Source organism: Pteropus alecto, unplaced genomic scaffold (genome assembly GCF_000325575.1).
Source record: "Pteropus alecto unplaced genomic scaffold, ASM32557v1 scaffold11, whole genome shotgun sequence".
Lineage (NCBI taxonomy): Eukaryota > Metazoa > Chordata > Mammalia > Chiroptera > Pteropodidae > Pteropus > Pteropus alecto.
Window position 1 is genome coordinate 4,514,060 of NW_006431956.1, and position 11,684 is coordinate 4,525,743.

Below are 11,684 nucleotides of genomic sequence, written 5' to 3' on the forward strand. Positions count from 1 at the left end.
CAGCGGTGGAAACAGGAGTATAGAAGAAAAAGAAATTTAATGGAGACAGGTCTAAACTGAGAATTCTAAGAAGGAAAAAAGTAAGCAAATGTAGGGCCAAGCCAGAGTGTTACAGGAGGGGACTGCTCCCACGCACTGCTCCGTGGGCAGCAGTCACATTTCCAGTGAGGGACCAACACGCAAGGGCAGTTGGGGCAGCTCTCACGGGCCCAGGGTGTTTCCGGTGGGGATGAGGCAGGGGCGTGGCTGAAGGAATCGGAGTAGAGAGCGTCCTGGGAAGCTGTGCCAGAGGTTGGCAGTAACTGAGTCAAGCCCTGGGAAGACAGGGGAGACACCCAGGGGAGGAAGCAGGTCCCAGTTGGGCTAAGACACTATACTGGGTCCCGAGGGAGGAAACCAGCTCTGCGGACCCAGGAGGCAGGGCCAGTTCAACAAAACAAGCAGGGAAGGTTGACTAACCGGAGAGGCATGCGCCATCCACTCAGCAGCACGCAGGGCTTGTTCACCCCAGTTCGCTGGGCATGGAGCACTGGCTAACGGTGCTGGACCCGAAAGCAGCTGGTGCTGGGAGAGGAGCCACCAGGAGCCTGGCAGGCTGGGTTCTCGTGCATTCCAAGGCGGTGCGAGAACTGAGCCCAACAGTGGCCATTGTGGGCAGAGACCAATGTCAAAGAACAATGTGTTCTTAAACCAGACTCATCTGCCTTAAAATAGGAGCTTACACTAAGTTTGTGGCCTGTGGAATCGATATCGGCCATGGAGATGAACTCCCAGGCCCTTCGACCACTTACCAGGGAGCAGGCCAGGCATCGTTGTTATTTCCGTGTGGCTTTCACGGCTCAGGCAGCGCGTCTGATTGAGCATCTGGATAACGTCTGGAAGAATGACACTTGGAGCCTCCGTCGCTGATTTTGGTAGATAGTTCCACAATCAAAAAGAAATCACGGTTAAAAGGAATATCTGTATATTTCCCACTTGGGGATAAGGGCAAAATTAGTACCTTTTTCTTAATTCGGGCTCGTTAGTCAGCAGCGATTGTGATCGACTCTCACGCAGAATCGCTGTGTGGTCTTCTGTCACGGTATTTGCCACAGCAGCATAATCCTGCACCTTTTTTCTTACACCGATTCTTTCTAAATAATCTCCATTTCCAAATTTGTGTTATACCGTCCCGTTTTTTGTCAGTAAACCACATAGCTCCAAACAGGTTTCTCGGCAAACCCAGGTACAACCTTTTCGTTTTAATCAGTTTTGCTTTGTTTTTCACCAAATTTATTGGGGAGCCCAACTGACCGAATGAATATTTATTATATCCCAAAGATTCAGTGGTGGAGATAGAAGAACTGAAATGTCACCCCAAAACTGCTTTCTGCTCACAGTGACATTGCCGAGCATAATAACAAGAAATGCCGTCTACTGAAATAACAGCTAATTAGGTACCAGATCTGACTAGAGGGTTAAAAAGGGTCACAGATTTACCTCTCCTTATATACAATAATAGTCCCAAGAAAAATTAAACTAAGGAGAGATTAACATTCTTCTTTCGACTAGCAATGCTTCTAAAAGCATTATGCTCGTACTTTGTTATAACGGTTATTTTTCATTCATGTTCCATGCCTCCTACTTTGAGCCTATTCATTTTTCTTCTCCTTTTAAGAATAAATGAAGCAAAATGGAAACCTGTGTTATTATTTAGTACAAAAACACAGACCCCAGTCGTAGCTAATGAGTATGATAAATGCCGGGCTGTATCCACCCCCTCTTTGTTTGCATGTGTTTTTTATATGGATGGAAGGTAGCACAGGCTGAGCAGCCATCATGCCAAGTTACAGACGGGGTTGTGGAATGTCCTATGACAGCCGATCAGAGTGATCTGTCAGAAACGATGACTTAATCACCATAGCAGACTCCGATTCCCTCACAGAAGCCCACCCAGAGTCATCTAATTTTCCTGCAATATTTTATTTATTTTATTCTTTGCCAAGACTAAATGTTTTCACTGTGCGTTTTCCCCCCTCTGGTGTGTCCCCACAATTGAAATGGAAAAGTGACTAGGTGGTGTCATTTCAGCTAAAGAAGCTGCCTTTGGAGCCCGATGAGCCAGAAGCAGATATGTAATTGGGGTTCTGTGGGTTTTTCTTCATCACTGGGTTATTAGTACGTATGGAAAAAGCTGGGAGTTGAGCAATACTGGCTGTTTATTTCTCAGACGACCCAGGAAAGCCATTCTTTCCAGTATGTTCTCTTAGCTTTCGAAAGGGACCTTTTCCTTTTTCCCTCACGGAAACTCTGATACTATGTCAAGTAGTAACAATAATGATAATTTTATGGACCACGATTACACAGTTCATGCTTTACACTCTTCACATGTATCAGTGACTATGAGAAAGAGAGTCGTTTATTTCCACTACGTTTTTTACCCCCGATGGTGATTTGCCACAGGAAGAGAAAGGATAACATGTATTTATTTTTTCTTGGTATCATGTTCAAATCTCCCCCCCGCCTTTTTTTTCTTGATCGAGGTCACTTTTATAAAAATGCGTGTCAGCAAATATTGGTTGACGGTTTTCTCTGCACTTAACCCCATTAACGCACTTAACAGTGATGCAGACAAGAGCAGCCGGGACGATCACCATGACCCAAACATAGGCGGACCCCACACCCCCGGCCTCCACCACTGAACTCACGCCGTCAGAGGACAGCTAGGCACTCTGCTTTCCCCAGAATTCCCAAAGCGGCAGTCGGCAAACAAGCTCTGTGCGACCCAGTCAGGAAGCACGACACCACACACCAGGGCCTCCTGGTGTAAACGCTGGCGTGGCCAGCGGGGTCGTCCACACTGACCGACTCTGTGGCTCGCACTGTGCTTTTTGCACACTCAGTCTGTGTGGAGAAACAGCAAGGCGTAGGCTCTCGTCAGCGATGCAGCACGGCTGTTTTCCACTGTGTCGTGATTGTCGGCTAATCTTGCTCATAGTCAGTTTGCTTTTCATCAGCCTGGGCACGACGTGTTTCCGGGAGCTTGGCCTCTCTCCCCCTCCCCTGCTCCCTTGGCTCCTCGTGCATGCCTCCCTCAGGGTGGCTGTGAGAACTAAGTTGGTTCCCACACCTGAGGAGACAGCAACAGTGCCTGGCTCAGGGAAGTTGAGAGTGAAGGGAAGACCGACCTCAGTTTTCACAAAAAGTCCCTAAATTCTCCACTTAAAAGGGATAGCTATGTGCCTCCAATCTGGCTTGTCTCAATGACAAAAGCTGGTTTTGGCTGATCAAACACATTATTTTTGTCACCTGTATTCTCCCAGAGATGTCATTCTACTCAAGGTGTCTTAGCAAGTTTGTCATCTTGTTGTTACCAGTAAAACAAACAAACAAAAAAATCCCAAAGTTCTCGTTCGATACTTATAAGTCAACGTTCGGAAAGCCACTTTCATTTCCTCCCAATCTTAGGGAGAACGTAACATAGCAGTGACTGAAGAGACATAGTTACCTACCTAGAGAGATAGGGAAGCCCGTAAAGTTTTAGGGTGCTTTCCTATAATAGAAGAGCCCTTGACAATGCGCGTGGTCATTGGGGGGCATGGCGTGCCTCCCGTTGGTGGCAAGTCTTATGAAACTGACGAGCTACAAAACTTTTTTGAGAAAAGCTCAGAAAGCACAGGTGCTTCCAGTATTTGTAGTCTGCGGTACAACGAGATATGAAGAATTCTGCATGAGCCATGTTTGCATTGTCGTGGAAAGAAAAGTTCCAGTTGGTCTTTGTGGCCGGAGTCTTAATTTTCTCAGTTAGCAAGTAGCTCTTGTGTGACTTCACCTCTTCCCCTCCCCGCTTTTCCTGCCCGTAAATCTTTTATGGGCTGGAAGCTTATAATGTGCACCATCACGACTGTTGTCTCAGGGGTCAGCATAGGTGTAACAATGAGACACATAACAGTGACTCTGTAAAACCCATTTCGGGTTTAAAATGGCACGTGTTATTGAATCTCGTGTGAAAGGTGGTTAACTCTTCAATTGGTGATGTCTGGGGTTAAACAGGTTCCAACATGAGCTCACCTGTGTGTGAGGAATGGGCCCTGTCACCGTCCCCTCAACCCGTTTCCCTCCCCCAGGTCCTCCATCTTCCACAGTCGGCCCGTGTTAGCGTTGGCTGCTCAGACACAGCCTCCGCCTTACTCATCACAGGACGCAGGCAGAGAGGTTGGAGCAGTCACGTTAGACTCTGTGCGGTGGGAACTCCGGAGAGCGAGCGCGCGGTGCTCGGTGTCCCGCCTCCTCTTTGTCCCTGCGATGAGATCGTCATAGTGCACGCAGTGGCCGCTGTCGCCAGGGTCGTGTGCAGATCCCCTCACGTGAAGCGAGCCCCACAGACTTTGGGTAACGGCTTTGCTGCGCAGATGTACCCTCATTTTCATTTTTCATGAGCCGCAGCTGGGCTCCTGGCTGCGACTCGAAGGTCAGCGCGTTGAGGAGTGAGGAGAGTCGAGTCCTGGCAGACCCGCCATTCTGAAGGCCAGGGGTTGGACAGCCCCGTCCTAGGCCCCTCTGTGTGTGCGTAGGGGTGCAGGGGGGTGGGTGCAGAGGAGAGGAGGGAGGGCTAGATGCCACATTCACACGGAGGCAGGGTACAGGGTGAGGCTCTGCCCCGGAAGGTAGCTGTACACCAACACTGACAGCTCCCACCGGAGTGGAGGCCTGGGATGGCAGCCGGGCCCGTGTCAGACGGGAGTGGCCTACGTTACGTCACCGAGGCCGTGCTCAGCCTCGGCACAGGAGGGACAGGGAGGTATGGCCCTCCTCCTCCAGGAGCTCCAGCTCAGTGAAAGCCTGTCCGAGCAGGAAGCCTTGGCCGCCCTCCTCCAAGATGCTCCACCTACTGTGCGTGTGACCCCACGTGTAACACCTACTGTGCGTGTGACCCCGCGTGTAACACCTACTGTGCGTGTGACCCCATGTGTAACCCGCAGATGCAGCCGAGACTAAACAAGTGCTTTCTGCCTCCGGTCCCCTCCCCCAGCCCTGGAGGGAGGGAGCTCTTAAAATTTGCGTTTCCATTAGACTTCATTGGTTTTTAAACAGATAGGGCTAAACGGTGACCAAGACGTTGGCCAGTACCTTAACGTGCAATGAAGCAAAGTGTTGCTCTGCAGTCAGATAAGAAGGAAATTCATGGCACTCAAAGGAATCTTCAAGGGAATGCATGTCGGACGCTTTCTTCATAGAAATGTAAATGCGATGAAATACGTTAAGTCAAATTTCCTGCCATGAACCAGGATCTGTTTCCAGAACAGTCGATCTCGGGGTCTCCCTGGACAAGCGCCCTGCCCCCAGGGGGCCCCCCTGCTGTCTCCGTGCTCCAAGGACCCAGCATGTTTCAGGCACGGCCAATCCCGTGTGGCCGTGGAGACGCAGCCTCAATGTAATTGATGCACATCTCTTAGGCTCCTTGAAAAAATTCTCGAAGGTGGGATGCTCACTTGCCACAGGCAGAGGGAGGAGGGAGCCCCACTAGGAGCCAGCCTCGGCCCTGACTCGAGGGTCCCCTCCATCAGGAGATTGGAAGAGGGACTCCCGAATTCTCTGGCCCTCGTTCTGCTCTGCTGTCTGCTGGGGGCTCCAGGTGCGAGCCCAGCGTGGAGCTCTGACCTCAGGCTCCATGCAGCTCCGGCCGCAGGTACGGCCAGTGTCCCCGGTCACTGCAGCGGCAGTTCTGACACCATGGGTTTCATCCTTGGCTCTTGAGGACAGCGGTGAGGTTGTGGCCGCTGCCGCCAGTCTCGGCCCCCAGGGCAGTTTAAGTCAGGGTTGAGGAGACTTGCACTGTGGTCTTTGTACTTGAAATGCTGGTCCATGAGTGCATCCCCCACTCTTCGTCTGGTTGTCCTTTGGGTCTTTGGTGCTGGGTGAATGGTCTTCAGTGACTTCTCCTGCTTCCTCTGTGGGTTAGGATATGTCATCCTCATTCTTCAGTGACACCATGAGCAGCTTTCTCTTACTCTGTGCCTTTGAACATGTCGCTTCTTCCCTGAAATGCCCTCCACTCATGCCCTGATTGGCGTTAGGATTCTCTCAAGGTGGAATCGAGCGTTGCTTCAGCGGAGACACCCTCTGCAGCCCGCCCGTCCTCCGTGGGTGTTGGGCGTCTGTCCTCTGGGTTCCCACGCCATAGGTCAGAGCACGACACACCTCACCCATGGGAAACGGCCGATGTTTCTCTCTGCCACTACAGCACACGCTCTGTGAGGAATAGAACAATTTCCATCCACGTATTCCCGGCAACCAACAGAGTGTCGGCTACAAGCAGACCTAAGGGAACGTGTGAGTAGTTCCACAGTCAGACCTCTGAAACCGCTTCCTGTTGTGGGGCAGGAATCCCGTCTTCATAACTGGGAACTGGAAACCAGAACGTCTGCTCCACGCCGCGTTCCCAGCGGTCTGTGGAGTCGTATGATCTCGAGGAACAACGTTAGGACAACGTTACGAGAAGGTCTCCTCAAGACCCTTTTTTGTCTTCCTGGCATTTACATCCTGTATCTGATCAGAAATATTAGTGACTTGGATGAACTGTTCACGGTAATGAGCCGTTCCTAATGCAGTGCCGATGGAGCCCCTCGCTCCAAGGTCACGGCGCTGTGCATACGTTACCTGGACTGTGTCCAGAATGCGCCTGAAGTAGGGCCACTGCCCTTTCAGAACTCGCCAGGGTCTGAAAATTGAGATCTCTGTGAAGTCGACTTTCACACCCTTTGCACCCAGGAAAGACGGAGCAGAGTTCAAGTCTTCAGTGGCAGCAGCGGCTTCATTATCGTCATGCGTCGCTTAACCCCGGGGACACATTCTGAGAAATGCGTCATTAGGCACTGTCGTCGCCGTGCGAACATCACTGGGTGCACTTACCCAAACCCAGACGGTCCCGCCTACCGCGCACCTGGGCCAGGCGGTACAGCCTGTCACCCCCAGGCCACCAGCCTGCACGGCCCGTCACTGCACGACACAGCACAAGATGAAATCAAGCACCGAGGGAGACGACGGGTCGGGTGTGGTACGCAACATGAGGCCACTGCTGAGTAGAAAGTGTATTCTCTAAAATAGCGGTAAAAAGTATAGCTTAGTGACATTGGAGCGATGCGTCGCACTAAGGTGCTGCAGTGGCTACGAGGTCCTGGGGTGATAACAGTGGTTCGTCCCCATTATGATCTCCCGGGACCACCCTCACGCGTGCAGCGTGTCGGTGGCCGGAACGTCCTCGCACAGTGTGGCCGAGCCCGCTGCTGGGCGTCTCGGGCCAGGAGCTGAGCTGATTCTCTCAGCCGCCGCACCGAAGCCGAGAGGCAGGGCTTCGTGTGATGCCGGTCGTGAAGCTGCGCAGATCAAGTGCCCGGGGCATTCAGAGGCGGGAGATGACTTTCGCTGAGGGGACGTTGCGGGCACCTTCAGACGAGTGTCTGGCGCTGGCGCCAGCACCGAGGGAAGCCTGCACGTCCTCCTCACGGCCTCACGCGTCCTGGTCCCACGTTGGGCGTTTTGTGGGGACTCAGGGTGATAGAGGGGGCAGCCCGGGTGGGGGTGGGAAGCTCAGCTCTGATCCCAACTCCACCGTTAGCCAGCCGCGTGTCCTTAGTGGTGTCACCGAGTCCCCTCAGACCTGTAATTTGCGAGCACTGGACTACATGGCTGCCGGGGCCCTTCGCAGCGTTAGGCCAGAATGATTCTGCCCTGACAGCTCCCAGACGCCCTCCGCCAGACCCCGTACACGTCCCAGATCGGCCCGAGCGCTCACAGCACTCTGTGTGACGCCGATCACCGTGCTCCTCCCTTACGTGTGTGCGTGTCATCCACTGGGACGGAGCGTCGGCTCCCTGCGGGCGTCACGTAGAGCGAGGGCGTCACATGTCCCCTACGCGGTGTCGGCACACGGATTGTACTTTACCCCGCGAGTCTCATCCAAGTCTTTCCGGCACATCAGTCTCTGTACGAGTGTTTTATTGTCAAACCCAAAAGGACACTTGGACGTTTTCATCGTAGCGTCCAGCGGCACTCACTCTGACCACCTCGTTCTTGAAACGGTGCCCACGTGGCTCCTGCGGGACCGGCGGCTGCTGCCCCTCTGGCTGCCCTCTGCTCTGTCCTCTCAGACTCCATGGTTCTGTCCCTGGCTTGTGGCTCTCTTCACTCTTCAGTCCCTCTCTGGGCAGCTTCGCCCACACCCGTGGCCTTGCCGCCCCCTCTCTGGACCAGTGCCACAGCATGGTACGCACAGCCCCTTCTCTCTGATCCACGGTCACGCTGCATGCAGCCTGTCCAGGCCTGCGCTCATCAGTCTCCGCCCAAAACGACCCTCTCGTGTCTTTCCTACTCGAGTGAAGATCCTGCAGCATGCCTACCTAGTTCCCGCCCGGTCCCCACAGCCAGCCAGCTGCTTCTGCAGCCTGGACCTCCATCAGTTCCACAGGGGTGTTTGCCGCAGCCTCCTGGCTGCTCTGCCTGCCTCCTGCCTCCCTCCTGTAATGTAGCTTCCCCTGTAGCCGAAAAGGACTCTTCTAGAATTTAAATTTGAGCTTGCTGCCTTGGCCGCTTACATCTTCTATACCTGACCGTTGGCTTTTAGAGAAAATTTCCGTTTCTTACACAAGGCCTCCTGAGACCCGGATGCCCACTGCCTTCGCGGCCTCTTCGGTGCCCGTCCCCACACAGCTTTTGGACGACTCGCCGTGGGGAACTGTGCTCTCTCCCCCCACAGTCTTCACGCAGGGAATCCCATTGGTTTGCAAGGCCATTCCCCCTCCTCTGCGGGCAAGTCCAGTGAGGCCTTTAGGACGTGACTCAGATGCCACGTTGGCTAAGCAGCCGTCCGTCCCCTCACCTGCAGAAGGCAGCGCCTGCCCCCCAGGGCTCCCGCTCCATCTCGTCCCTGTCTCTGTCACCGTGCTCACCATGTTGCTGGGGGGCAGGGGGCGCAGTTGTCACATCAGTCTCCCCACTACGGCGGGCGCCCGAAGGGTCTGCACCTCCCCTCGTGGCTTCGTTCCCCACTTCTTCGCCTGGAGCCGGGGCCCAGTGGGTGCTTCATACGTGTTTGCTTCATGAGTGGACAAAATCAAAGACCCAGTCCGTCTCCTGGAAACATTTTTTTTTTTTTTTGGTCAGGAGGCCATATCAGGAGTCTCCACAGTCGATTTTGCCGCTTAGGCATACCTTCCAGGCTTTTGAGAAAAGTCCGGCCTACTTACCCCTAAACATTCCATCCTCATTCTAGACTCTCATCTGCAAATCGAATAGATTAACGAAGGCAGCGGGAATACGAGCAGACCCCACACCTCAGGGCCTATGTTCTATGCATAAGAGCATCTTGCCTTTGAGAATAAACAAAGCAGCTCTGAATTATTTAGCCTCTCCTCCCCTGACAGTACTCCCTCTTCTCTCTTCCTCTTGTGTTTTGAAGACCCTGGCAGGCTTTAGCTGCACATGGTCCCGACAATAATTTCCCATCATTTAAGTACCAGAGCCAAGTACCATTCCCGTTTCATGTAAATTAGATAAAACCCAGAGCTGTGGCTCGCAGGCGATGCAGGTCCACTGGGGAAATTAAAGGTTCAACGAGAACGGGGCCCATTATGATAAAAGCATTTGCACAGCCAGTGATTCCATCTACCCTGTGGCTCTGATGCTCCTTGGAGTGGGATGAAATATGAAGCGAGAGGACCTCGGAAAGTCGTTTGAGGAATTTGTTTTCACTGGAAATGGTGGCAGCATTCTGTGCTCGGCGTCAAGTCTGCAGAGGGCCGGGGAGCGCCCGGACGGGCCGCGGTTCCGTATCCGGACGCCGCTGTGTGTGCGAGGTTCTTTCGACTCCGACAGACATGCCGAGTGAACGTGACCGTGAGGCCCTCGCCTCCCTCGCCCCCTCCCTGCTGCATTCCGACAGCGGCCCCGCCTTCCCGGCCCCCACTCTGCTGTAAGATCGGTAAACGTGGCATCGTGGCACCTAAGTGATGAAGCGCTTCCCATGCACTTTCTCACTTAGTTCCCGCAGCCCCACCGCGTGGGTGTCCCCCCCCACCCCGGCCCCCGGTCTGGTAGATGAGGAGACTGATGCTCAGAGAGGTGAAGACCCTTGCCCAAGGTCGCGTAGCTACAATGAGCGGCAGGACCAGAATGACCTCTGAGATGCCAGCAGCAACCACGCTGAGTGGCAGAACCAGGTTTCAAACTCAAGGGTGAGGGCAGAGCCCAAGCTTTAGAAACACTGTGTCCCAGAGCCCTGTGACTTAAGGGGGCTCTTGTTCCTGATCGTAAAACAGGCTTGCATTTTGCCGTGGTCCCTTTCACCTGAGAGAGGGCTCGTTATCGTGAGTCTTGTTAACAATGTCAGTTGTCAAGTTTAATAGCGTGAGATTTCTGAGACTGTTTCGAAGGTTGTTCAATCTGCCTTTTCTTTCTCACTTTTGTATTTTTAGATGCATCATCCCATTCAGATGAAACCTGCAGATAGTGAAAAGTCAAACGGTAGGTGGTAACCGACTGTCTCATTTAATGTCTGTTTCTTTACGTCGGGAAGTCAGCTGGGGGTGTGGTGTGGCGGGGGGAGGGTGGTGACCACAGCCCCAGTGGCTTTTTCTCTTGGAAAGGCAGAGAGAACTCCGGGAAACTCACCCCATGGCTAGCACGCTCCTGCCTCGTCTTCCTCTGCTGTAAGATCTGTGACGATGCTACCCGAAATGGTTTTTCATGTCTCTCAGTTGGGGGCTCTGTGTGGCCCTTGGCTCTTGGTTGATCTGCTCCCACAGAGCAGCACGGGCCACCTGATGGAGAGGAACAACCTTACACCATGCAGCGAGGAGCGGGAAAGGGTGGCCCACTAAGAACTAGGCTGTCGCCCATTCGCTCCTTCCCGTGGGGCACTGTCTCGCCACACTCTTCTCTAAATGGTACCGATGCATTCGCGTCCACCTTCATTCGGAATTCAGCCCACCGATTAAATAAATGCACACTCAGTGCAAAAATATGCATTCGATGAGGTCCGGGGAATAATTGAGATTTGACTCTCCACGAAACGAGAGGGTCGGTAGCCACATCTCTCTCTAAGTTTTTGCTTCCATTTTTACCCACCTCCTGCCCCTGTTGTGTTTCAGAGTGTCCTGAGATGGTTGTTAAAGGACTCGCCCACCTTCTCCCACCCCAGAGCTTCCCCGTCCCACTAGACTGACGTGACCACGGTTTCCTGCCCCAGGCAGCTCTGCACCTCATTAATTAGTAATCAGGGCAGAAGCCATGCTCTGAGAGAGCTGCATCTCCGCACATGTAAATGACGAGCGGGCTTTAAATCTCTCCACGAGATATTTCTTTGCTAATTGCGGTGCATCCTATTTTCTGGCTTCTCAGGCTGAGAGGTTTTGAAGAGCCGTCCATGCCGTACCGTGGGCTGCTAGCACCCGACCTGCGTGTCGGGGACAGACGTTAGTGCTTTGCTCCCCGGCCACCAGCTTCTCATCAGCCACACACCTCTCTGGGAGTGACTTCCCTATTCCCTCCACTGCTTTATCACAGACATAGCATTCAGCGCCGGAGGGTCTAAAATCTGCCACTGCTTTGTTGCGGGACCTCGGTCAAGTCACTTCGTTCCTTTACGCGATAGTTATTCATTGATTACTCACTGCGTGGCAGGCGTGTTGCTGGCTGGGGCTGCAGGA

General features: G+C 53.3%; 1 protein-coding gene across 3 annotated transcripts in view; it reads left to right on the plus strand.

Annotated features, from left to right (window-relative positions):
* Nucleotides 1–10,540, plus strand: part of LOC112475630 (CUGBP Elav-like family member 2) — a 404,363-nt gene extending 393,823 nt beyond the window's left edge. For 2 of the 3 annotated variants that reach the window (XM_025043406.1, XM_025043405.1), the window contains one exon: nucleotides 10,452–10,540. In XM_025043406.1, the coding sequence (XP_024899174.1) occupies nucleotides 10,452–10,511 (60 nt within the window). In that variant the 3' untranslated portion in view covers nucleotides 10,512–10,540. The remainder of the gene's footprint in view (nucleotides 1–10,451) is intronic. The other variant, XM_025043408.1, reaches the window with a different exon arrangement.
* The last annotated feature ends 1,144 nt before the right edge of the window (nucleotides 10,541–11,684 follow it).